The following is a 26,846-nucleotide window of genomic DNA, read 5'->3' as shown; positions in this document are numbered from 1 at the left end:
ACTGGAGGGAGTGGGGGTGAGGTCCATATGGAGCAGAGGTCCATCAGTGGCTATTAGCCACAAGGTATAGATAGGGACTCTGGGGCAAGTGATGCTCTGTCTTCTTGGTGCTTGGGGGGGGGTCAACAGTGGGAGGGTTTCTAATGTCCTGGCCCCACTGGTGGACCTCCTGATGGCACCTGGTATTTCTGGCCACTGTGTGATACAGAGTGTTGGACTGGATGGGCCTTTGGCCTGATCCAACATTGGCAATCTCTTATGTTCTTATGTTCTTATGACCTTTGCACCCCCCCCCCCAAATATTGGATGCCTTTCTGTATGGCCTCCTCTCTGGAAAGCAAAGGACGGGGACTGGGGCAACTCCCCTCCTTGCGGTGCGGAATCGGCAAGGGATCGCAGGCAAACAATACAGAAGGAAGGAGGGCCCCTCCTGGCCAACCCCCCCCCCCCCAGGAGAACCCAGAGCAGTTTTGCCTGGAGCTGGTAGAAAGCAGCAGCAGGCCAAGAAGAGTCCAAGGGCTGCCCCTCCCCGGCAGACGGACCTGCCCTTCAGTTTGGGGGGGTGGCGGTCAGAGAGTGAAGCAGAGAGGTCGTCATCGGTGGGGTAGGCAAAGAGAGGTCAGGTCAGGCAGAGGAGACCCTCCTGGACGCTCTGCCCAGTCAACTGGGGAGAGGGGCTCCTCATTTTAGGAAGAGGCGGGTCTTCTTGTCTCCGATCAGGAACCTGGGTGGGGGGGAATCAGATGGAGAACAGCCGATCAGTACTTGAAGAGTATCGAACCCACGAAGAAGCTGCCTTCTACTGGATCAGACCCTCCCGGTCCATCAAAGTCAGTCCTGCCCACTCAGACTGGGCGCGGCTCCCCGGGGTCTCAGGCAGAGAAAGGTCTTTCCCATCACTTCCTGCCTAGTCCCTTCTTAACTGGAGATGCCCATGATTGAACCTGGGACCAGATGCTCTACCACTGAGCCACGGTCCCTCTCCGGGGTCTCAGGCGGAGGTCTTTCCCATCCCCTCCTGACTGGTCCTTTTTATCTGGAGATGCCGGGGACTGAACCTGGGACCTTCTGCATGCCAAGCAGAGGCTCTGCCACTGAGCCACAGCCCCTCTTGACAGCTCTCCAGGGTCTCAGGCAGAGAAAGGTCTTTCCCATCACCTCCTGCCTGGTCCTTTTTAACTGGAGATGCTGTTGGGGACTGAATATGGGACCTTCTGCATGCCAAGCAGAGGCTCTGCCACTGAGCCACAGCCCCTCTTGACAGCTCTCCAGGGTCTCAGGCAGAGAAAGGTCTTTCCCATCACCTCCTGCCTGGTCCTTTTTAACTGGAGATGCTGTTGGGGACTGAATATGGGACCTTCTGCATGCCAAGCAGAGGCTCTGCCACTGAGCCACAGCCCCTCTTGACAGCTCTCCAGGGTCTCAGGCAGAGGTCTTTCTCATCACCTCCTGCCTGGTCCATTTAACTGGAGATGCTGCCAGGGACTGAACCTGAGATCTTCTGCCTGCCAAGCAGAGGCTCTGCCACTGAGCCACAGCCCCTCTTGACAGCTCTCCAGGGTCTCCGGCAGAGGTCTTTCCCATCACCTCCTGCCTGGTCCTTTTAACTGGAGATGCCAGGGATTGAACCTGGGACCTTCTGACTGCCAAGCGGAGGTTCAGCCACTGAGCCATAGCCCCTCTTGACAGCACTCCAGGGTCTCAGGCAGAGAAAGGTCTTTCCCATCACCTCCTGCCCAGTTCTTTTTAACTGGAGATGCCGGGGATTGAAACTGGGACCTTCTGCCTGCCAAGCAGAGGCTCTGCCACTGAGCCACAGCCCCTCTTGACAGCTCTCCAGGGTCTCAGGCGGAGGTCTTTCCCATCACCTCCTGCTTTTTAACTGGAGATGCTGGGGATTGAACCCGGGACTGTCTGCATGCCAAGTTCGTGTTAGCCCAGCATTCTGTCTCCAACCAGATTCTCCCAAGTGGGGCATTGAGCAAACTGCCACCACCCCTATTTCCTACCCCCAGAACTGCTTTATTTGGTGACTTCACAAAGACACCACCACCACCCGGGCATATCTCAAGAAGAACAACCTTTTTTCGCCTGGATGCAAAAAGCCCTTCCACACCGGCCCAGAGATGCCCGTGGGGCTGTGGGCTAAGAGACCGTGAGACACTGAAAGGCCATGCTTGGAATGCCAAGTGTGCTGTTTGCTGCTGAAAGGAGGCCTGGATCAGGGCCACAGGTGAGAAGAAGGTGTGGAGGGGCTTGTCCATCAGGGAAAAACTGTGTGTGTGGGGGGCTATTCCTCCCTGATGTGGCCCCAATCCACACTGCCCTCCCCCCTCTCAGAGCAGCTTCTTTTTAAGGCAAGTGAGAGAGAATTCCCCTCATGGGCCTCCCAGGGCAGAGTGTAATTTGTCCCCACGCCAAAGAGAGTCGGCGTTAAGGAGGCTGCATTTACATGCATCGCCTAGCTTTGCAAACTAGTCTGGGCCCAGGGATTCAGAAGAGGGAGGGGAGAGGGGAGGGGAAAGCCTCGTAAACAAAGCGTCGTATGTTGTCCAACAATGCGTAAAACCATACACAGAAAGGCGTGCAGTCGAGGCCGCTTTCCAAACCAACTTGAGAAGATCCAGGACAGTGTTCCCTCTAAGCTGAGTGAGTGTGAGCTGGCTCACAGTTTCTTAGCCTCCAGCTCACGCATTTTTGTCTCAGCTCAGGAAGGGTGGGGCTCCAGAGCCAACTAACTGATGCAGCAGCCAAATTGCCGGCTCGCAACTTTCATGCCAGGAGCTCACAAAGTAGATTTTTTTTGCTCCACGGCTTAGAGGGAGCATTGTCCAGGACGCAGGGCTCTTTTTGTAGAAAAAGCCCAGCAGGAACTCATTAGCATAATAGGCCACACCTGACAGCAGAAATCTATTAGCATATTAGGCCACACCCTTGACAGCGCAGTTGATTAGCGTATTAGGCCATACCCCATGCCTTTCCTTTGGCTTGCCTGGGCACCCTGTGGCTGTGGGGAGCTCAAGGCAAGCCAGACCTTGGACAGGCCGGGGAAGGCATTGGGAGGCATTTAAATGCCTCCCCGACCCTTCCAGGGCTCTCCTGGCCCACCTGCCTCGGAGTCGCGGAGGGGGGGTCACTCTCCAGGCCTTCCCTCTGTAGCTAGGCACGCAGATGTTTTGGCTGTAGTGGGCGTGGCCAACTCTGAAGCCAGCCGGAACTCTGTTCCTGTGCGTTCCTGCCCAAAAATAGCCCTGCAGGAGGCGCTTTTTGCTCAGCCTCTGGGAAACTTCCAGAGCTTTCTAGGTTGGGGCAAAGATATGGACGGGGACCCTCATAGCTAGGGCTGCCATCCTCCAGGTGACGGCTGGAGATCTCCCGTTATTACAACAGCAGAGATCAGTTCCCATGGAAAAAATGGCCACTTCAGAATGCGGGTTCTGCGGCATTATACGCTCCTGAGGCCCCGCCCCCTCCAGTCCCCACAGTCACCATGCTCCACCCCCAAATCTCCTGGAATTTTCCAACCGGGAGCTGACAGCCCTGCGTGACCGATCAATCCTCGAGAACTGGAGGCACAGGACATCATGGGGACCAGGGCTATTTCTGGGCAGGAACGCACAGGAACGGAGTTCCGCTGGCTCCTGAGTTGGCCACGCCCAGCAGGAACTCATTAGCATAATAGGCCACACCCAACAGCAGACACTCATTAGGATTGGCTACATTAGGGGTGTGTGGCCTAACACGCAAAGGAGTTCTTGCTACAAAAACGTTTTGACGACAAACAAGGTAAACAGAATAAGAGGCCAAAGGTGGGTGTGGCTGGATGAGCACATTTCTGGTAACATGGGGGTGTGGCCTAATATGTTCATGAGCTGTGTTGTCAGGGTGTGGCCTGATATGCTAATGAGTTTCTGCTGATGGGTGTGACCTATTATGCTAATGAGTTCCTGCTGGGCTTTTTCTACCAAAAAAGCCCTGATGGGGACAAACTGCAAATTCAGCAGGCGCATGAATTGACAGGCAGCCCAGTGGAATGGCCAATGGGATACAAGGGAGGTCATGCCCTTTGGGCACAGTGGGGTACCGCCTGACCCCCAAAAGGTCCTTAGGCCATTGGTTCGGCATCCCGGAACGCTTGCGTCCCAGCGCTGGTCCCCTCCCACCTTTGTGCCCCGCCGTTTGGGAAGCCCACCTACCGGATCAGAGCTCCCACCAGCAATCCGGCCACCATGGGCCCAACCCAGTACACCCAGTGGTAATCCCAGTAGTTGGCCACCAGGGCGGGGCCGAAGGCTCTGGCCGGGTTCATGCAGGCTCCGGAGATGGCGCCCCTGGGCGGGGAGAGAAGAAGAGAAGGGGGTTAAGGGAGGAGGCGGAAGCGGCGTCTCCCCAGGACGTTCTCCGTAGCCAGAGGCCGTGGTGCTCTGCAACGGAAGCTGCCTATTGGGGCCCCCCGAACAGGATCTGTGTCCTCCCCCAGCTGATACAAGCGGCTGCACTTCCTTTTGTTTCAAACTTTCTAAGCCGACTTTCTGCAGTGAGCTTCCATGACAGAGCCAGGAATCGAACCCAGGTCTCCCAGATCTCAGTCTGATGCTCTCACTGCTAGGCCCGGCACTCCAACCCTCATAGACATGAAGCAAGACTGCCCACTTGAGCTCCCATAGCACTTAAGGCCTAACTGAGCCTGCCCTCTTGGACAAGAACAGGGGAAGTGCCCCGCAGGATTGGTCCCCAGAAAGAATTCAAGGTCGCTGATGGCGCTGGGTCACCCTTGTCCCCTGGAAATCAGCTCCCAGGAGCTCATCCTGCCCCCACTGTTGGATCATTCGCATTGGGCAGACCCAGCAACATTGTTATAAGAGCATAAGAACTGTAAGAGAAGCCATGTTGGATCAGGCCAATGGCCCATCCGGTCCAGCACTCTGGGTCACACAGTGGCCAAAACCCAGGGGCCATCAGGAGGTCCATCAGCAGGGCCAGAACTCCAGAAGTCCTCCCACTGTTGCCCCTCAAGCACCAAGAAGACAGAACAACACTGCCCCAGACATAGGAACATAAGAGAAGCCATGTTGGATCGGACCAGTGGCCCTTCCAGTCCAACATTCTGTGCCACACAGTGGCCCAAAACCCAGGGGCCATCAGGAGATCCACTAGTGGGGCCAGAGCTCCAGAAGCCCTCCCACTGTTGCCCCCCAAGCACCAAGGATACAGAGCATCACTGCCCCAGAGATAAGAACTGGAAGAGAAGAACTGGAAGAGAAGTACTATCCCGCCATCTTTGGGGTTAGGAGTTCTGGTTATCACCGAGCACTTTATGTGATTTAGGACGGGTTTTTAAATTGTATAATATGCTTTTAAAAGGTATATATATTGGTAATTTTGTATTGTTGTTTTATGTTGCAAGTATTATCTTGCCTTGTAAGCCGCCCTGAGCCCTACGGGGGAGGGCGGGGTATAAATTTGAATAATACATAAATAAATAAATGTTGGATCAGGCCTGTGGCCCATCCAGTCCAACACTTTGTGTCACACAGTGGCCAAAAATACCAGGTGCCATCAGGAGGTCCACCAGCAGGGCCAGAACTCCATAAGCCCTCCTGCTGTGGCTCCCCAGAACACCAGGAACACAGAGCATCACTGCCCCAGATATAAGAACACGAGAGAAGCCATGTTGGATCAGGCCTGTGGCCCATCCAGTCCAACACTTTGTGTCACACAGTGGCCAAAAATACCAGGTGCCATCAGGAGGTCCACCAGCAGGGCCAGAACTCCCGAAGCCCTCCCGCTGTGGCCTCCCAACCACCAAGAAGGCAGAGCATCTCTGCCCCAGACATGACCCCTATACCTAGGCCTCAGGCACCCCTCTTGGAGTGTGCAGCGCAGTGGCTATGAGGAAGCTAGAAACCCTGGCATCAGCTGAAGCACTGCTACACAGCCCCAGGAAGAGAGCCACCAGGACAAGCCCAGCATGTGAGGGCATGTGCTTCCTGTATTCCCACCCCCCTCTTCCAGCCACAGACAAAGTATTTGCGCTGGAGTCCATCCCAGTGTGGAGCCACAACCCTGGGCTCCAGCAAGAGTGGGCCTCGCCTCAACACCCCCTTAGCCTTTGGGATTGCATGTGGGCATTCACTGATGCTTCCAATATGAGGAAGAGCAAATGCAGCCTTCCAGCTGGCCGGGTATGTTGGAAAGGGGTGACTGACAGGGAAGGTTTCTTTCTCAGCAGGAGCTCTCGAGTTCGAAGCAGTGGCTAGAGAACAGGTTGGCGTTAAGTTTGGTGCAGTGGTTAAGTGTGTGGACTCTAATCTGGGAGAACGGGGTTCGATCCCCCACTCTTCCACATGAAACCAGCTGGTGTGACTTTGGGCGAGTCACAAGTTCTGTCAGAGCTGTTCTCTCAAGGGCAGTCCTTGAAAGAGCTCTCTCAGCCCCACCTACCTCACGGGCAGTGTTCCCTCTAAGCGGAGTTAGTGTGAGCTAGCTCACAGTCTTTTGGCCTCCAGCTCACACATTTTTGTCTTTGCTCAGGAAGGAGGGCTCCAGAACAAACTAATTTATGCAGCAGCCAAATTGCTCACTCACAACTTTGATGCCAGTAGCTCACAAAGTAGAATTTATGCAACAGTCAAATTGCTCACTCCCAACTTTAATGCCAGTAGCTCACAAAATAGAATGTATGCAACAGCCAAATTGCTCACTCACAACTTTAATGCCAGTAGCTCACAAGGCAGAATTTTTGCTCACAAGACTCCACGGCTTAGAGGGAGCATTGCTCCCAGGGTGTCTGTTGTGGGGAGGGGAAGGGAAAGGAGTTTGTAAGATGCTCTGAGACTCCGAGTGAAGGGCGGGGCATAAATCCAATCTCTTCTCTTCTTCTTCTCTTTTCACACTGGATCAGCGTGTGCATGGTTATCAGCAGCGAACAGATTCCTGGAACCCAAATCCAGCGCCTCTCTGAGCAGACCGAGGAAGCCACGGGCCAAATCCATCCGAGTCCAACGCCAAGCTCCTTTGCCAGTGGGAAAGAAGCCATTTCTCTCTGCCACTGACCCATCTGCTCCGTGTAGGTCCATGGGGCTCCCCCACAGAGTGAAAGGGGAGGGTTGTACCAAGACCAACACCCTGCAGTCCCAGAACTGGAGGACTGCCGTGGCTCTTTTGCATAAGCCCCCCTACTGGTGCCACTTTGAGGGCAGGAAGGGGTTTCCCTGCAGGCCAGACTGGCCTGGGATTTCCTGAAGGTTTTTTTGCCTTCCTCTGGGCATAGAGCAGGGGGTCACTGGGGGAATAGGGGGGGTTGTGAATTTTCTGCGTTGTGCAGGGGGGGTTGAACTAGATGAAGCAGAGAAGAGGAGATTGGATTTATGCCCCGCCCTTTACTTGGAGTCTCAGAGCGGCTTACAAACTCCTTTCCCTTCCCCTCCCCACAACAGACACCCTGTGAAGTAGGTGGGGCTGAGAGAGCTCCCTCGAGGACTGCTCCTGAGAGAACACCCTGGTGATTGACAGAAGAAGAAGAACAGGAAGAGGAGGAGATTGGGTTTATGCCCCGCCCTTCACTCGGAGTCTCAGAGCAGTTTACAATCTCCTTTCCCCCTTCCCCTCCCCACAACAGACACCCTGTGAGGTGGGTGGGGCTGAGAGAGCTCTGACACAAACTGCTCTTTCAGGAACAGCTGTGCCAGAGCTTGTGACTGACCCAAGGTTACATCAGCAGGTGCAAGCGGAGGAGTGGGGAATCAAACCCGGTTCTTCCAGATTAGAGTCCACGCACTTAACCACTACACCAAACAAGAAGAGGAAGAGGATGAGGAGGAGGAGATTGGATTCATACCCCGTCCTTCACTCAGAGTCTCAGAGCAGCTTACAAACTCCCTTCCCTTCCTCTCCCCACAACAGACACCCTGAGAGGTAGGTGGGGCTAAGAGAGCTCTGAGGGAACTGCTCCTGAGAGAAACTTTCTCCTGAGAGGAAGAGGTACTTTTCTCCCTTTCTCACAATACAAGAACTCGTGGGCACTCCATGAAATTGCTGAGCGGTCGGGTTAGAACAGATAAAAGGAAGTCCTTCTTCACCCAAAGAGTGATCAACACTTGGAATTCACTGCCACAGGAGGAGGTGGCGGCTACAAGCATGGACGGCTTCAAGAGGGAATTAGATAGGCATATGGAGCAGAGGTCCATCAGTGGCTATTAGCCACAAGGTATAGATAGGGGCTCTGGGGCAAGTGATGCTCTGTCATCTTGGTGCTTGGGGGGGGGGGCAATAGTGTGAGGGCTCCTAGTGTCCTGGCCCCACTGCTGGACCTCCTAATATCACCTGGTATTTCTGGCCACTGTGTGATACAGAGTGTTGGACTGGATGTGCCTTTGGCCTGATCCAACATTGGCTTCTCTTATGTTCTTATGTAACAGCTCCGAGAGAACTTGTGACTGACCCACGGTCACACCAGCAGCTGCAAGTGGAGGAGGAGAGGGGAATCAAGCCCGGTCCTCCCAGATTAGAGTCCACGCTCCTAAACCACTAAACCAGACTGGCCCTTAGGGGACATCTTCTGCCCTAGATCCCTCCCCACTCCCTCAACTATGTGGGGGAGTGTTGATCCCTGCAGCGTCCCTTGCAGAGGAGAGGGCTTCCCAGGCCCAGGGCAGGCCCCCACCCCACTGGCATCAGGCAACCAAACACTTTTCCAACAGAAGCACCTTCGTTTGGATTTTACTGGCATTCGGTATATTAATATACGACCAGTACAAAGTTGGACATGCATTCCAAAGGACCTCAGTTGGCCAATAAACATTTGGCTGCACGCACCCTGTGTGCTTGTGTGTGTGGGGGGAATCAATTCAAGTCCTCCTGCAGCTGAGCTCTCCCTACACTCCCCCCCCCGCCTCCCGCCCCTGTGCCCCCGAGGTGGCGAAAGGCCCTGCTTGGCAAGGGGGAGAGCGGAAAAATTCCGCCCCAAGAGAAGGCCCAAGAGGGCAGCGCTGACCAAACTGAAATATCAGTCAAGCGTCAACAGCACTTTGCCTCTTGTCTGCCTTCCAAGCCTTTGGGTGATTTCTAGAAACTGGGGGGGGGGAGCCACATCCCCCCCATCCCGCCCAGGCACTCCCCCTACCCAGACCCAGCAGTCCTAGCCAGAGAATGGGAGGCCGGCCTTTGCCAAACGGTTTCTGATGGCTTAAAGTGGGACAGATTCACAGAGGAGGAGGAGACGTCTACTAGCCAAGTTGACTAGAGGGAGCCTCCCCACAAGAATTTATCCTGTAAAAGCTTTTTTCAGTCTTTAAAAAAATATTTTTAAAGGCCTGTGCTCCTTTAAGCAGAGTGGGGGGCTGGAGTTGACTAATTCCCCGCCCTGAGCAAGGGGGTTGGAGTAGGTGACCTCTAGGACCCCTCCTAACTCTTTGTCAAGAAACTGGTTTTCTTCCAGAGAGATTTTTCTGCCTAAGTGTTGGCTTTCTTGACTACAGAAGTCCTCATCCCCACCTGCCAGCTTGTTCTCAGAATTGTCGCTTTGGCCAGCAGAAGGGATTAACTTGCAGCAGCTGAGAACTGTCCTCTAAAGGGGTTGACAGCTGTCTCAGGGAACTGGTTGGGCACTGTGTGAAACAGGATGCTGGACTCGATGGATCCTTGCTGATCTGACCCAGGAGGGCACCTCTGATGTTGTTATGGAATGAGATCAAGAATATGAGCCTACGAAGCTGATGGGCATCGAGGCAAATGACCCAGTGTGGCACTGGCTGCTCTGCCAGGCAGTCACTCTCCACCTCAAGTAGGAGGGACGGGGGGGGGGTCCTTTCCATCTCTAAGCCTGCTGCCCCAGAGCCTTCGTTTTTCAGGCCCCATAAACGGACCAGAATTCTGGATCACACAACCCACTGACAAAGAGTAATGAACACGTGGAATTCACTGCCGGAGGAAGTGGCGGCGGCTACACAGCTTCAAGAGGGGAACATTCTTCCATATGTGGTGGCATTGTGGGAAAACCGAAATGTATTGGGAAAAGATACAAAAGCTAATTGCGGATAGCATTAATTTAAATTTGGTCTTAACTCCTGAAATAGCCCTATTGAATATGGTACCAGAGGATTCTAAACAAAATGATAAATATCTATTAACATATATATTGACAACGGCAAGGATATTATTGGCCAGATATTGGAAACAAGATAAATTCCCAACAAGAGAGGAAATATTCACCAAATTGATGGAAGTAGCAGAAATGGACAATCTAACAATAATTCTTCAAGGGAAAGATGAAAGTGTGTTTATTAAAAGATGGGAAAGCCTGTATAACTGGATTAAGAAAATATGGAAAATTTAGATTCAAATGTATAAAAGAATGATTGTATGTAAATGATGAATATGACTCAAAAGAATAGAATGATGAATACATGTAAATGATGAGTGGAAAAATTGATAAATAAAATTTTTAAAAGACGGGATTGGATGAACATCTGGAGCAGAGGTCCACCAGTGGCTATTAGCCACAAGGTAGAAATGGAACACTATGTCTGGGGCAGTGATACCCTGTCTTCTTGGTGCTTTGTGGGGGGGCACAGTGGGAGGGCTTCTGGAGTTCTGGCCCTGCTGGTGGACCTCCTGATGGCACCTGGGTTTTGGCCACTGTGTGACACAGAGAGTTGGACTGGATGGGCCACTGGCCTGATCCAACATGGCTTCTCTTATGTTCTTATGTCCGGGGCAGTGATGCTCTGTCTTCTTGATGCTTTGGGGGGCCACAGTGGGAGGGCTTCTGGAGTTCTGGCCCTGCTGGTGCACCTCCTGATGGCACCTGGGTTTTGGCTACTGTGTGACACCAAGTGTTGGACTGGATGGGCCATTGGCCTGATCCAACATGAACATAAGAGAAGCCAATGTTGGATCAGGCCAGTGGCCCATCCAATGGCAACTGGGTTTTTGGCCACTGTGTGACACAGAGTGTTACTGGATGGGCCATTGGCCTGATCCAACATGGGTTTTCTTTCTTGGTATTTTTGCATTTGTGTGTGCGTGCGCCTGTGCCTGGAAGTCATGGCGACCTCTGTCGACTCCCACTGGGGCAGGGAGGACATTCAGAGGAGCGGCTTGATAGCCTGCCTCTGGGCCTCCCGGGCCTGGTATTCCCTGGAGGTCTCCCATCCAAATACTTGCCAGGGTCAGCCCTGCTTAATTTCTGAGATCTGACGAGAGCGGGCCTGCCTGGGCTATCCCGGGCAGGTCCATGACTTCTTGTTGGAGTTTCAAGTGGCTTACACTTCAGTCATTACAGAGTTAAATGTTGTTTGTTAGGAAACAGGATGTTACGTTACATAATGTATTCTACAGCGGGAAAGTTTCAGGGAGTCGCTTAGCCTAATGAAGTGACCTGTAACCTTTTGTATTGGTCAACTAACAACTTGTCTGTGGAAATGCTTTGATCTAGCATTCATGTATTCACAAGCTTTATGGCCCTTTGTGTGAACCAGACAGGAAGCGCTCTCTTGAAGTCGACAGATAGATAGAAAGAAAGATGTAGCTGTTAGTATGTAGTGCTGAAAGTAACTGCAAGTATGTAACCTTTTGTTTTATTTCTTTTACCCAAAGTTACATCATGCTTTATTTTGTTTTGTAGTAAAGATATTTTTCTTTTAAGTAATGTGACTCTTGTGTTTGCAAAACGACCATCGACCTTGAATCTCAGAATCCAAACACTTCTCTTATGTTCTTATGACCTGCCGGTGAGACGCTTGTCTCGGGGCACTGACTGAGACACACGTCCCTGAGCTGGGTGCTGGGCCTGCTTTCTTCTACCCTTCCAGTGTAGCCCTCTTCCCGGATTAGCCCGCTGCTGCCGCCGGAGGGAATGCTCCAGACCCTGTGGCCGACTCACCCTGCCAGTATGTCCACGGTGACCGTGAAGCCGATGCAGAAGGGGGCGAGGGGGCCCTTGGTCTTCTCGTTGATGGCCCCCATGCAGACCGCCATGACTAGAAACATGGTCATGATGACCTCGCTGATCAGAGCCCTCCCCAGCTGGTCGTCTGATGTGATGGTGGTGAAGGCCGCTCCGCTGGCGTTCTTATACCTTTCGTCGTAGGTGACGGCCTGCAACAGAGAGGCTCCGAAGGTTGGTTTTGCGGAGAAGGGAAGAGTCATCGCTTTCAAATTATTTGCCAAAATGGGCAGCCCCGTTAGCCTGCCTGTAGCCATAGAAAAGAGCCAGCTACAGCTAGAATGTGAGTACATCCGTCCTCCTATCTTGGAGTGATTTCAGACGCCAAATGACATTAGCAGGTGAAGGACAACAGCAGGCGTGATTGGATTAGGTGTGATATGCGGAGGCGTCGCAGGCGTGCAGAAATCAGCATTGGTAAGGAGACGGGATTAAATTATTCACCCTGAGATCAAGACAGGACGTTTGACTCTTAACAGGCTGTACAGAGTGCCGATTGGCTGGCCCTTTTGACAATCATGAAGCTAACGCATCCCACCTTCCGATCTGACTGTGCAGACTGCTGATTGGCTGGCCCTTTTGACAATCATGAAGCTAACGCATCCCACCTTCCCATCTGACTGTGCAGACTGCTGATTGGCTGGCCCTTTTGACAATCATGAAGCTAACTCATCCCACCTTCCGACCTGACTGTGCAGACTGCTGATTGGCTGGCCATTCTGACAATCATGAAGCTAACGCATCCCACCTTCCCATCTGACCGTGCAGACTGCTGATTGGCTGGCCATTCTGACAATTACACTGCCCTGCTCCCGAACAACCGTCCAGAGTTGTTGTTTCTTCTTTTTAAAAGACTGACTTCTTGCAGTGAACAAACGCTTCAGTAGATATACACAGGCCTGTAGCTACAGTAGGGCTTTGGAGGGCTCTGCCCCCTGTCTTAAAGGCACAGCCCCACAAGAATGTCTCCTGTAAATGCTTTTTCCAAACATTTCCAAACATTTTTTTAAAGGCGTGCACTCCTTTAAGCAGAGTGGGGTGCTGCAGTTGACTAATTCCCACACTGAGCAAGGGGGTTGGAGTAGGTGACCTCTAAGATCCCTTCTAACTCTGTGTCAAGAAACTGGCCTCCTTTAAGAAAGTTCTTCTGCCTAAGAGTTAGCCTTCTTGACTACAGAAGTCCTTACCTCCACCTGCTAGCTTGTTCTCAGAATGGTTGCTTAGGCTGGCAGAAGGGATTAACTTGCAGCAGCTGAGAACTGTCATATAAAGTGGGCGACAGCTTGCAGCTCAGAGATCTATCCTGGTAACAGCTTTCTCTGGGCTAAATGGCTTTTCTTTCTGCACGGAGAACTTCAGCCCCACCGGGGGGAAAATTTGCCCCACAAGCCCCAATATCCTAGCTACAGGCCTGGATATACATGCTGGGCACTTGGGAGGGGGAAGAAAAAGATATTTTAAAAGCCCTAAGATTGAGGGGGTGGGCTGGAACTGGAGAAAGGGTGCATATAAGTGGAGGTGTGTATGTGTGGGGGGGAAGCAGGGCTTTTGCCCCACAGAAGAAAACCCCACACATACTCCTAGAAGGGACCCCTGAGGTGGAGACAATCCAGGGCTGGGGCAGGAGGCACAGATGGATGACCTCTGGGGGTCTCTTCCAGAGCTGTCCTCAAGAGTGGAAGTGAAGGCAGACCTAGTTCTTCCCCAGCCAAGTATAGCTGTTCTCCGGGCTCAGAGTATTTACACTCGGAGGCCTCATCCTGCTCGCCTGTCACAGAGCCTGCCCCTTGCACATTCCCACTGTCAGTTCCGAGGCGGTGCCGAGAGTCCAGTGTTCCCTCTAAGCTGAGTTAGTGTGAGCGAGCTCACCGTTTTTTAAGCCTCCGGCTCACACATATTTCTCTCAGCTCTGGAAGGAGGGCTCCAGAGCAAACTAACTTATGCAGCAGCCAAATCGCTCGCTCATGACTTTAAGGCCAGGAGCTCACAGAGTAGAGTTTTTGCTCACAAGACTCTACAGCTTAGAGGAGCATTGGCTGGGAATGGTGTCAGCTGCTTTTGAATATCTATGGTCATAGATCAGGTCTCCCGACACCACCCCACCCCACCTCAGGCCGACTCCCGAGCGATGCTTCCTCTAAGCTGTGGAGTCTTGTGAGCAAAAATTCTACTTTGTGAGCAACCGGCATTAAAGTTCAGAGCAAGCGATTTGGCTACTGCATCAATGAGTTTGCTCTGGAGCCATCCTCCCTGAGCTGAGACAAAAATGTGTGAGCCGGAGGCTAAAAAACTGTGAGCTAGCTCACACTGACTCAGCTTAGAGGGAACACTGGCCCAAGACCCCTGCCGTTCCAAGGAAATTCTCCCTGCCAAGGCCCAGGCTCGCCTTCCCCAGAACCTGGAATTCAGTCCCCAGAAAATCCCTGACAACAGAGATTCCAGAGAGTGACCGATGCCCCGTGAAGTCCCTGCCAGAGTTTTTTTCTAAGTCCCTCGGTGTTTATGGGGGAAAGTGGAGATGCCGTCTGCCAAAGGACAGCACTCGAGAAATCTACCAGATCAGCAGGTTGCTTTTGCAGTGCAAGCAAGCCCCACAGGTCTGGAGACGATAAGGTTGCCAGCTCTGGGTTGGGAAACTCCTGAAGATTTTTTTTGGGGGGGTGGAGCTTGGGGAGGAGGAGGAGATTTGGGGAGGGGGAGGGACCTCCGCAGGGCATAATACCATAGAGCTCACTTTCCAGAGCAGCCACGTTCTCTTGTCTGGAGATCAGCTGTAATTCCAGGGGAACCCCAGCCGCCACCTGGAGGTTGCAGGAGGAGGAGGAGATTGGACCCATACCCCGCCCTTCACTACCCAAAGGAGTCTCAGAGCGGCTCACAATCACCTTCCCTTCCCCCTCCCCACAACAGACACCCTGTGAGCAGTGTTCCCTCTAAGCTGAGTTAGTGTGAGCTGGCTCACAGATTTTTAGCCTCTGGCTCACACATGTTTGTCTCAGCTCAGGAAGGGACGGCTCCGGAGCAAATGAACTGATGCAGCAGCCAAACTGCTCGCTCACAGCTTTAATGCCAGGAGCTCAGAACCAACGTTCCCTCTAAGCTGTGGAGTCCTGTGAGCAAAAATTCTACTTTGTGAGCTACTGGCCTTAAAGTTGTGAACAGGTGATTTGGCTCCTGCATAAATTGGTTTGCTCTGGAGCCCTCCTTCCTGAGCGAAGGCAAAAAGGTGTGTGAGCCAGAGGCTAAAGAACTGTGAGCTAGCTCACACTTACTCAGCTTAGAGGGAACACTGCACAATAGGATTCTTGCTCACAAGACTCCACAGCTTAGCGGGAACATTGCCTGTGAGGTTGGTGGGGCTGAGAGAGCTCTGAGAGGACTGCCCTTAAAAGGACAGCTCTTGTCAGAACTATAGCTTGCCCAAGGTCATCCAGCCGGCTGCATGTGGAGGAGTGGGGAATCAGACCCGGTCCTCCCAGACAAGAGTCTGCACACTTAACCATTACACCAAACTGGCAACCATAGGAGAAGAGCAAAGAGTTCCTTTGCAAGGACTCAGGAGCCTAGAGAGGGATGACGAAGAAGAAGAGATTGGATTTATACCCCGCTCTTCACTACCTGAAGGAGTCTCAGAGCAGCTTACAAACTCCTTTCCCTTCCCCTCCCCACAACAGTCACCCTGTAAGGTAGGTGGGGCTGGGAGGGCTCTTTCAAGGACTGTCCTTGAGAGAACAGCTCCGAGAGAACTTGTGACTGACCCACGGTCACACCAGCAGCTGCATGTGGAGGAGGCGTGGGGAATCAGACCCAGTTCTCCCAGATTAGAGTCCGTACTCTTAACCACTACGCCAGACTGGAAGGTAGAACCACTTCGTAGCTGGAGGAAGCCAGCCTTCATTTGCCTTCTGTGGACTGGGTGGAGCAAATAGCGTCCTTGGTCTTCCGAATGGTTTGATGGCCAAGAAGTATGAAAGGCAGAACCATTCAGAACAGTTCAACAGAGGGGAGGGAGATCACCAGGCCCCCCCCCCCCCCCGGCTCTGTCCACGAAATGCAAACTGGAGGGTGGCGTAGACTCCATTTGCCACCTTCCATCAAGGGGAGCGGCCTCAATTTGCCTCCAGGCCATGCGTAGGGAAGGGAAGGGAAGGAAACACCCTCCCAGGGAACCTCCTCTCTCCCACCCCCTGGCCGAAGCCACCCCCCTGCCCCGTCCCCAAGCCTACCTTGGCAAAAGCCGCTCCGATCAGCCCTCCGCACAGCTGGGAGATCCAGTACGGAATGACCAGCACCATGTTCAGCCCGCCGACCAGCCAGGCCCCGAGGGAGACGGCAGGATTGAAGTGGCCCCCACTGAAAGCAAGAGGGAAGGGAGGGGTGGCATTAAAGGGGGGGGACAACCAGGAGGTTTCGGCAGGCAAATTAGAACAAGGTCTTTTGTTCCCTCTAAGCCGTGGAGTCTTGTGAGCAAAAATTCTCCTTTGTGAGCTACTGGCATTAAAGTTGTGAGCGAGCCATTTGGCTGCGGCATCATTCAGTCTGCTCTGGAGCCCTTCTTCCTGAGCTAAGACAAAAATGTGTGAGCCGGAGTCTAAGAAACTGTGAGCTAACTCACACTAACTCAGCTTAGAGGGAACACTGGTCTTGGCACAGAACCTCACAGTTGGCTGGAATCCCAGGTCTCTGGCAAGGCTCCCTCTAAGCTGTGGAGTGAGCCAAAATTCTACTTGGTGAGCTGCTGGCATCAGAACTTTGAGCGAGCGATTTGGCTGCTGCATAAATTAATTTGCTCTGGAGCCCTCCTTCCTGAGCGAAGACAAAAATGTGTGAGCCGGGGGCTAAAAAAACCTGTGAGCTAGCTCACACTAACTCAGCTTAGAGGGAACACGGGTCTCTGGACTCTTCTCTGCCCTGGAGAGAGGGACTGAACCAGGGTGTCGGAATCAAAGGAAGAAAGCAAACAAGAAGAGAAGAGAAGACATTGGGTTTATAACCCTTTCTTCACTACCCAGAGGAGTCTCAGAGCGGTGTACAAACTCCTTTCCCTTCCCCTCCCCGCAACAGACACCCTGTGAGGTAGGTGGGGCTGAGAGAGCTCTGACAGAAACGGCTCTTTTTCAAGGACAGCTCTGACAGAACCATGGCTTGCCCAAGGTCATCCAGCAGCTGCATGCGGAGGAGTGGGGAATCAAACCCGGTTCTCCCAGATTAGAGTCCGCGCACTTAAACACTACACCAAACGAGGCTAAGCGTGGTTCTGGTGGGCAGCTGTGCTGGTCTGAAGCAGTAGAACAAAGTTTGAGTCCAGGCAGGCACCTTTAAGACCAACCAAGTTTTATTCAATGTATGAGCTTTTGTTTCCCCAGATATGATGAAATGGAATTTACCAGTCCCTGTGTAGAGGCCTCTGCTTTGTTTGCATCTCTTCAGACATCTTCATTATGTTAAACGGCAACAATATAAACGAAGCTTGTCATTCCCGAATCTGATAAACATCTTAATTACGCTGGATGCTGATTTAGTGCCCACCCTTTCCCCATATGTATGGACTGGTCAATTCCACTTCGTTGCATCTGAGGAAGTGTGTGTGCACACGGAAGCTCATACCTTGAACAGAACCTTGTTGGTATGATGCCACAGAGTCCACCTTCCAAAGCAGCCACTTTCTCCAGGTGAACTGCTCTCTGTTGCCTGAAGACCAGTTGTAATATCAGGGGATCTTCAGCCCAATGCTCCCTCGAAGCTACGGAGTCTTGTGAGCAAAAAATTCTACTCTGTGAGCTAACGGCATTAAAGTTGTGAGTGACCGATTCGGCTGCTGCAAAAATTAGTTTGCTCCGGAGCCATCCCTTCCTGAGCTAAGGCGAAAAATGTGTGAGCTGGAGGCTAAAAAACGGTGAAGTAGCTCACACTGACTCAGCTTAGAGGGAACACTGCTCCAGCCACCACCTGGAGATTGGCAACCCTACCAGAAGGGCCCATCCCAGCCGAGCTGGAAGCAGGCAAGAGCTGGAAGGGGCCCGGGCATTCCGTGCACGGTGGTCTTCTCTGTCCTTCATTAGCTAGGGCCCAGGGTGCAAAAAACCTGGGCCTCAGTTTGTACTGAGCCATGGTGGGGATTTCTCCTTCTCCTCTCCTGCTTCCCCCCTTCCTTCCGGCAGACGCCAGCTGCTCCCCAGAGGAAGCCTGGGATCGGATCCAGCACCGCGCCGTTCAGCACTTCCTAGAAGGCGGTGGAGACGATGAGTGAGGATAAGGTGCCCGGAACACACTGGCAAAAGGGGAGGGGTCTGTCTCCTTTCGCCGGTGCTCCCAGCTGGTGGCAAGAAATCTGGCTTCTTTATTTCCAACCCCTAGCTGGGAGTCCCAGTGTTCCCTCTAAGCTGAGTTAGTGTGAGCCAGCTCACAGTTTCTTTAGCCTCCGGCTCACACATTTTTGCCTTAGTTCAAGAAGGATGGCTCCAGAGCAGTGTTCCCTCTAAGCTGAGTCAGTGTGAGCTAGCTCACAGTTTTTTAGCCTCTGGCTCAAACATTTTTGCCTTAGCGCAAGAAGGATGGCTCCAGAGCAGTGTTCTCTCTAAGCTTGAGTCGGTGTGAGCTAGCTCACAGACATTTTTGTCTTAGCTCAGGAAGGAGGGCTCCAGAGCAAACTAATTTATGCAGGAGCCGAACCGCTCACTCACAACTTTAATGCCGGGAGCTCGCAGAGTAGAATTTTTGCTCACAATGCCCCACAGCTTAGAGGGAGCATTTCTCCAGAGCAAACTCATTGATGCAGAAGCCAAATCGCTCATTCACAACTTTAATGCTGGGTAGCTCACAAAGTAGAATTCTTCCTCACAAGACTCCACAGTTTAGAGGGAGCACTGGACACCAGCCAGGGAGCTCCTCTGCCCATGCACAGAGAGCCAATGTGGGTCCCTCAGCGACGCCCCGACTGCAGCTGCTGCTGCTCCCCCTTCCGGCCAGAGGGAGCCCCTTACCTGATGTTGCCCAGGATGGCGATGGTGAGCCCCAGGGCCAGTCCGTGCGCCAAGGCCGGCTGCAGCCTGCCGGTCCCCTCCACATTCTCGATGACAGACACGCAGCCCATGAAGATGAAGAAGGCCGAGCCCACCAGCTCCCCCATGCAGGGCTGGACGTACTGCTCGAACCAGTGGGGGTGCACGGGGCTTGGCTTCCGCTCCTCCTTGCCCTCCTTGATCGACATGCTCCCAAACTCCACGTCTGTCATGGTTCCAGCAAACCTGGAAGACAAGCAGGAGGACTTGGGGTCCAGCCAGCACCCAGCGTTCCCCGCCCAGTCAGGGGCGCAGAGTGGCCTGCCCCGGCATGTGCCTCCAGGTCCCAGCCCCACCTGTCAGCCCCACCGTGGGGCACCGTCTGTTCCAAGTGCAGGGCAGGGACTTGGCATCGCTGCCCTCCCATTGTTCTTCCGTCCAGCTCCCGGGGAGACGGCGAAACCAACGGCCTTGCTGAACCTGATCCAGCTCTGCCAAGCCCAGCAGAGGCAGCAGCCGGCCAAGGACCTCCGGAAGCGCAGGTGGCGTCTTGCCAGGTGAGCCCCCCCCACCTGCGCTCCAGAGGGGCACACGGTCGCCACCTGATCTGCCATGGGCCAAGCCAAGGCTGCACAGGAACCCCCTCCAACTGCTTTGCTGTGGGATGCCCTTAAGACCCACATGTAGCAAGCCAGGCTTCCTCCGCGCAGCTTCACGGCAGTGCTCCCTCTAAGCTGAGTTAGTGTGAGCTAGCTCACAGTCCTTTAGCCTCCGGCTCACACATTTTTGTCTTAGCTCAGGAAGGATGGGGCTCCAGAGCCCTTAGGGCTCTTTAGCTTGGAGAAATGATGACTGAGGGGTGACATGATTGAGGTTTATAAGATTATGCATGGGAAAGAGCAGGTAGAGAAAGAGGTACTTTTCTCCCTTTCTCACAATACAAGAACTCGTGGGCACTCCATGAAATTGCTGAGCAGTCGGGTTAGAATGGATAGAAGGAAGTATTTCTTCACCCAAAGAGTGATTAACACTTGGAATTCACTGCCACAGGAAGTGGTGGCGGCTACAAGCATGGACGGCTTCAAAAGGGAATTAGATAAGCATATGGAGCAGAGGTCCATCTGTGGCTATTAGCCACAAGGTATAGATAGGGGCTCTGGGACAAGTGATGCTCTGTCATCTTGGTGCTTGGGGGGGGGGTCAACAGTGGGAGGGCTTCTAATGTCCTGGCCCCACTGGTGGACCTCCTGATGGCACTGGTATTTCTGGCCACTGTGTGATACAGAGTGTTGGACTGGATGGGCCTTTGGCCTGATCCAACATTGGCATCTCTTATGTTCTTATGTTCTTAACTGATTTATGCAGCAGCCAAATCTGCTCGCTCACAATTTTCATGCCAGCAGCTCACAAAGTAGAATTTTTGCTCACAAGACTCCACAGCTTAGAGGGAGCATTGCAGTTCACGGCCTTCTTTAGGAGACGTCTGAAACAAATTGATCTGCTGAGGACAGGTGTGTGTTTTTAAGAGTGTTCCTTCTAAGCTGAGTTAGTGTGAGCTCGCTCACAGTTCTCTAGCCTCCGGCTCACACGCTTTTGTCTCAGCTCAAGAAGGATGGGGCTCCAGAGCAAACTAATTTCTGCAGCGGCCAAATCGCTCGCTCACAACTTTCATGCCAGCAGGTCACAAAGCAGAATTTTTGCTCCCAAGACTCGTCAGCTCAGAGAGAGCATTGGTTTGGACTACAGCTGTTCCCTGGCCCCTGCAGAACGGGGCTCATGGCCGACCCACCAGCCGTCTGGAAGGATGTTGAAAGAGGTGCCCCCCCCTTTTAACCTAAAGCGCCCACACAGAGAGGGCCACTCCACACCGTGCTTGTCACCTACAATGCAGGGAGAACTGCCCCCTTTTAGCAATGAACAGAAGCGACACGGAAAGGGGGCAGGAGGAAAGGGGAGGGGTCTCTGAACCCAGCCACTCCGAAAGCCCTCGGAAAGCAACAACCTGGGCTCCGAGGGGCTTCCCTGGGTACTGAGGCCCCCGGCCTGGATCTCAAGGCCCCCACAGCAACGCCCTTGGCTCTTGGCTGGGAGCCGATCGGTCTGGTGACGGGGCCCAGGAGGAGGCGGGTATCTCTTGTGTGGGGCAGCAGGGTCTTTGGAACCAGCCTTGCTGTAGCCAGCTCAGGAGAGTATTTTCAAAGAACAGAAGGGCTGGTGGGTAAGGCCGGTGGGCAGTGCTCCCTCTAAGCTGTGGAGTCTTCTGGGTAAAAATCCTGCTTTGTGAGCGACAGGCATTAAAGTGGTGAGCGAGCGATTTGGCTCCTGCGTGAATTAGCTCGCTCTGGAGCCGGCTTTGGAGAAACTCCAGGCAGCGGAGAAGGAATGCCAACCACTTCGAGGGGCACAGCCAAAGAGCTCTTTGGAGACGGGGCTTGGAATGGCACCGAAACACACACCCCATGCGTGTCTGCCACAGTGATTGCCACCAAAACATTTGTTCCCATAGTGCCCACTGGGCTGCCTTTGTGTGCTGAATCCAGGACCCCCTACTGGACCCTCAGGCATAGGCGTAATCTTCGTGGGGGCGGCGGGGCTTCAGCCCCTGCCCACTGGGCTGCCTTTGTGTGCTGAATCCAGGACCCCCTGCTGGACCCTCGGGTATAAACATACTTTGCCCACTGTGGCTGGGGACTCTGAACACAAGGGGCGCTGATAGGAAACAGGGATTGCTCCTCGGGGCAGAATCACATTGATAACTGAAATAATCTTATCAGGTTTTGAGAATTTTCGAGGAAACTGGCCAGCTAAGGAAGATAACGGAGAAACAACCTGGGCTGCAGGGCTGCATTCTTATCTGCAATGAGCTACACTCCAGTTGATCGGTTGCAGGTGAGACATCGACCGCTGATACACACAGTCGCAGTGTTCCCTCTAAGCTGAGTTAGTGTGAGCTGGCTCATTTTGTCTTGGCTGAGGAAGGATGGCCCCAGAGCAAACTCATTGATGTAATAGCTAAATGGCTCACTCACAACTTTAATGCCAGTGTAGCTCACAAAGTAGGAGCTGCGGTGGCTCAAGTGGTTAAGACGCTGAACTGCAGGCTGTGGAAGGTCGGTAGCTCAGCAGTTCGAGACCCGAGTGTGCCGCATGACGGAGTGAGCTCCCGTCTCTCGTTCCAGCTCCTGCCAACCTAGCAGTTCGAAAGCAAGAAATTGCAAGTCGATAAATAGGGACCACTTTGGTGGGAAGGTAACAGCGTTCCGTGTGCCTTGGTGTTTAGGCATGCCGGCCACGTGACCACGGAAACGTCTTCGGACAGCGCTGGCTCTTCGGCTTTGAAACGGAGATGAGCACTGCAACCGTAGAGTCGGATTCGACTAGCTTTCGAGCAAGGGAACCTTTACCTTTACCTTTAGCTCACAAAGTAGAATTTTTGCTCACAGGATTCCGCAGCTTAGAGGGAGCATTGCACACGGGATGTCCTACGTAAAACTTCTCTCCTCCTGACGGCATCCAGAGCGATGTCTCTTCTCTCCTTGTCCCCCTCTTCCCCCCGGCCCTCAAAACTTAAGACCCTCTCAATCTGGGTATGAACCAAGAGACCCGACTCGGGAGAGCAAGCCTTGCGGTGGCAGAGGAGTCTTCTCCAGGCAGGGCAGCAAGAGAGATCCGGAGCACTCTGAAGTGAATTGGAGGCTTCAAGAAACGAAGCATAATTCCCCAAACTAGAAGTTGCTTGCCAGAAAATTCACATGTGGGTAATCAATGTTCCCTCTAAGCTGAGTTAGTGTGAGCTAGCTCACAGTTTTGTAGCCTCCGGTTCACGCATTTTTGTCTCAGCTCAGGAAGTGATGGCTCCAGAGCAATCTAATTTACGCAGCAGCCAAATGGCTCGCTCACTGCTTTCATGCCAGTAGCTCACAAAGTAGAACTTTTGCTCACAAGACTCCACAGCTTAGAGGGAGCCTTGCTTGCGTTGTCCTAAACCGATTTGCTTTTTTCCTCCTCCAGCAAAAAGAAGCTCAGCCACCAAAAGCATTCCAGTGTTTTCAAGTATTTTCAAACAAACGCTGATCAGGAATTCACTTTTAGTTTTTTTCTTTTCGAAGTCACTTTCTCCAGCTCCAAGAATAAAAGTTGGAACGCAGGTGTGAATTCGTTAAAGTCTGTTTGTTTATTTGGGGGGGGGGAACTCATCAGCAGTGTTCCTTCTAAGCTGAGTTAGTGTGAGCTAGCTCACAGTTTCTTAGCCTCCCGCTCTTTGTCTTAGCTCAGGAAGGATGGGGCTCCAGAGCAAACTAATGTATGCAGTAGCCAAATGCCTTGCTCACAACTTTAATGCCAGTAGCTCACCGAGTAGAATTTTTGTTCACAGGACTCCACAGCTTAGAGGGAACATTGCTCATCAGTACCTAGATCTATCCTTGGAAACAACCTGCCGTTTTCTACTCTGCCCCGGGGAAGCATTCTCCCCACCTCGCTCAAAGCCAGGGTCGCTGTGAGACTTGGGGGTGGGGTGGGGGTGGGGGTAGATCCTGGGAGGTTGTGTTTGGGGGCAGGAGCAGACCTCAGTGGGATGAAGAGTTCACCCTCCAAAGCAACTGTTTTCTCCAGGGGAACTGACGTTGTCTGGAGGTTAGCTGTGAGTCTGGGAGATCTCCAGAGTCCGCTCCCTCTAAGCTGTGGAGTCTTGTGAGCAGAAATCCTACTTTGTGAGCTCCTGGCATTAAAGTTGTGAGTGAGCGACTTGGCTGCTGCATCAATGAGTCTGCTCTGGGGCCCCATCCTTCCTGAGCTGAGATAAAATGTGTGAGCAGGAGGCTAAAAAACTGAGCTGGCTCACACTCACTCAGCTTAGAGGGAACACTGCTCTGGAGCCCCATCCTTCCTGAGCTGAGACGAAAATGTGTGAGCCGGAGGCTGAAAAACTGTGAGCTGGCTCACACTCACTCAGCTTAGAGGGAACACTGCTCTGGAGCCATCCTTCCTGAGCTGAGACGAAAATGTGTGAGCCGGAGGCTGAAAAACTGTGAGCTGGCTCACACTCACTCAGCTTAGAGGGAACACTGCTCTGGAGCCATCCTTCCTGAGCTGAGACGAAAATGTGTGAGCCGGAGGCTGAAAAACTGTGAGCTGGCTCACACTCACTCAGCTTAGAGGGAACACTGCTCTGGAGCCCCATCCTTCCTGAGCTGAGACGAAAATGTATGAGCCGGAGGCTACAAAACTGTGAGCTGGCTCACACTCACTCAGCTTAGAGGGAGCACTGCAGTCCGGACTCCACCGGGAGGTTGGCAGCCTTCCCCTCGTCAGTCCGGGCTCCCCCGGGAGGTTGGCCGCCTTCCCCAAAGCCCCCCGGCCTGGGGGGGGGGTGCCCTTCCCTCAAGCTGCCCCCTACAGCCCTTCTGCTGACGAAATCCACTTCCCCCCTCCAGGGTTCCACCCACGCCCCCAAAGGAAGAACAAACGCCTTCATTCCCCCCCCCCCACCTCCCCCAAACCGGGGAGCCTCTGGAGGTACTCACTTCTGCAAAGATCCGGAGGAGGAGCAGCGTCTGGCCACCACCGAGTCCCTGTTGCCAAATGGCCCTCTTCCCTGGTGAGGAATGATTTACTTATCTCAATGAAATATTGCTACACTCCGGTCTTGACCTGTGGCACAGGAGAAGCGAAAAAAAATAAATAAAGAGGGGGGTGGATTTCTGTTGTAAAAAAAACAAAACGCCGTACCAGCCAAGGGGTGTGGGTGCAGGCGTGCGCTGGAGCTGGCCGAGGGATGAAAGCGTGGCGGCGGGCCGATCGAAGGCCCGCCTGCTCACACCTGAGCCGAGGCCGGAGCACAGAGTGCAAATCCCACAAACCGAAAGGTAGCAAGCGGCATCTTTTTGCACTCCCTGCTCCCGGGACGTACACCGCCACTGGAAGGAAGCAAGAGTGTGCCTGAGCATGTGCAGAGCCCGTGCCCTTTCCCCAATGAGGAAAGCTCCAACTTCTTAGTGCCTTGAGATTTTGGAGGTGGAGGCTGAGGAGGGCAGGGAAGGGACTTCAGTGGGGTAGAGTGCCACAGAGTCCACCTTCCAAAGGGGCCATTTTCTCCAGGGGAACTAATCTCCGTTGCCTGGAGACCAGTTGTAATCAGTGTTCCCTCTGAGCTGAGTGAGTGTGAGCTAGCTCACAGTTTTCCAGCCTCCGGCTCACACGTTTTTGTCCTAGCTGGGGACGGATGTGGGTCCAGAGCCAACTGGTTTATGCAGCAGCCAAATGGCTCGCTCACAACTTCAATGCCAGGAGCTGACAAAGTAGAATTTTTGCTCACGAGACTCCACAGCTTGGAGGGAGCGTGGGTTTACCGCAGGGATCAGTACTTGGTCCACTGCTTTTTAACTTGTTCATTAATGATTTGGAGATGGGAGTAAGCAGTGAAGTGGCTAAATTTGCAGATGATACGAAGTTGTTCAGGGTGGTGAAAACCAGTGAGGATTGTGAGGCACTCCAAAGGGATCTGTCAAGGATGGGCGAGTGGGCGTCAACATGGCAAATGGGGTTCAATGTGGCCAAGTGCAAGGTGATGCACATTGGAGCAAAAAATCCTAAATATGAATACACATTGATGGGGTCTGAACTGGCAGAGACTGATCAAGAGAGAGATCTTGGAGTTGTAGTGGATAACTCACTGAAAATGTCGAGACAGTGTGTGACTGCAATAAAGAAGGCCAATGCTATGCTGGGGATTATTAGGAAGGGTATTGTAAACAGATCAGCCAATATCATAATGCCGCTATATAAATCAATGGTGCGACCTCATTTGGAATACTGTGTGCAGTTCTGGTCACCACACCTTAAAAAGGATATTATAGCTTTGGAAAAAGTGCAGAAAAGGGCAACTCGAATGATAAAAGGGTTGGAACACTTTCCCTATGAGGAAAGGTTAAAGCGCTTAGGGCTCTTTAGCTTGGAGAAAAGACGACTGAGGGGTGACATGATCGAGGTTTATAAGATTATGCATGGGAAAGAACAGGTAGAGGAAGAGGTACTTTTCTCCCTTTCTCACAATACAAGAACTCATGGGCACTCCATGAAACTGCAGAGCGGTCGGGTTAGAACGGATAAAAGGAAGTCCTTCTTCACCCAAAGAGTGATTAACACATGGAATTTACTGCCACAGGAAGTGGTGGCGGCTACAAGCATGGACGGCTTCAAAAGGGAATTAGATAAGCATATGGAGCAGAGGTCCGTCAGTGGCTATTAGCCACAAGGTATAGATAGGGGCTCTGGGGCAAGTGATGCTCTGTCACCTTGGTGCTTGGGGGGGTCAACAGTGGGAGGGCTTCTAATGTCCTGGCCCCACTGCTGGACCTCCTGATGGCACTGGTATTTCTGGCCAATGTGTGACACAGAGTGTTGGACTGGATGGGCCTTTGGCCTGATCCAACATTGGCGTCTCTTATGTTCTTATGTTGTAATCCCAGGAGATCTCCAGCCACCACCTGGAGGATGGCAACCCTAAGTGGTGGCTGTCCATCCTATAGGGATGCCAGCCTCCAGGTGGGACCTGGGGATCCCCAGGAATTGCAGCTCATCTCCAGACTACAGAGTTCGGTTCCCTCAGAGGAAATGGCTGCTTTGAAAGGGTGGAGACTGTGGCAATGTGCCCCACTGAGGTCCCTGCCCTCCCCAGGCTCCACCCCCAAATCTCCCAGAGTTTCTCAGCCTGGATCTGGGAACCCTACCCCCCCCCATCCCCTGCCGGTGGCCAGGGGGGGACCTGGCGATCCTACACGGTCCAATAGAAGAGCTTTCCCCAGCCCGAAAGGTTTTAGGCTGAGGCTGGGAACTTCTCAGCTTCTCCATCTAGGTTTGTGAGCTCCGGGTTGGAAAGTGTGGGGGGGGGGGGGAAG

General features: G+C 53.0%; 1 protein-coding gene across 1 annotated transcript; it reads right to left on the bottom strand.

Moving 5' to 3' along the window:
- Positions 1–619: 619 nt before the first annotated feature.
- AQP8 (aquaporin 8) lies at positions 620–19,171 on the bottom strand. Its single transcript, XM_015411380.1, has 5 exons — positions 18,931–19,171; positions 16,174–16,300; positions 11,885–12,099; positions 4,197–4,331; positions 620–724 (listed from the first exon to the last, which is right to left on the bottom strand). Exons 1-5 carry the CDS (start codon positions 19,155–19,157, stop codon positions 682–684), a joined length of 747 nt encoding a protein of 248 aa, XP_015266866.1. The 5' UTR covers positions 19,158–19,171; the 3' UTR covers positions 620–681.
- Between the last annotated feature and the right edge of the window lie 7,675 nt (positions 19,172–26,846).

This window comes from Gekko japonicus, unplaced genomic scaffold (genome assembly GCF_001447785.1).
Source record: "Gekko japonicus isolate JY-2015 unplaced genomic scaffold, Gekko_japonicus_V1.1 scaffold2717, whole genome shotgun sequence".
Classification (NCBI taxonomy): Eukaryota; Metazoa; Chordata; class Lepidosauria; order Squamata; family Gekkonidae; genus Gekko; species Gekko japonicus.
The sequence above is the reverse complement of the archived record's forward strand: the minus strand, read 5'-3'. Positions and strand labels throughout refer to the sequence as shown.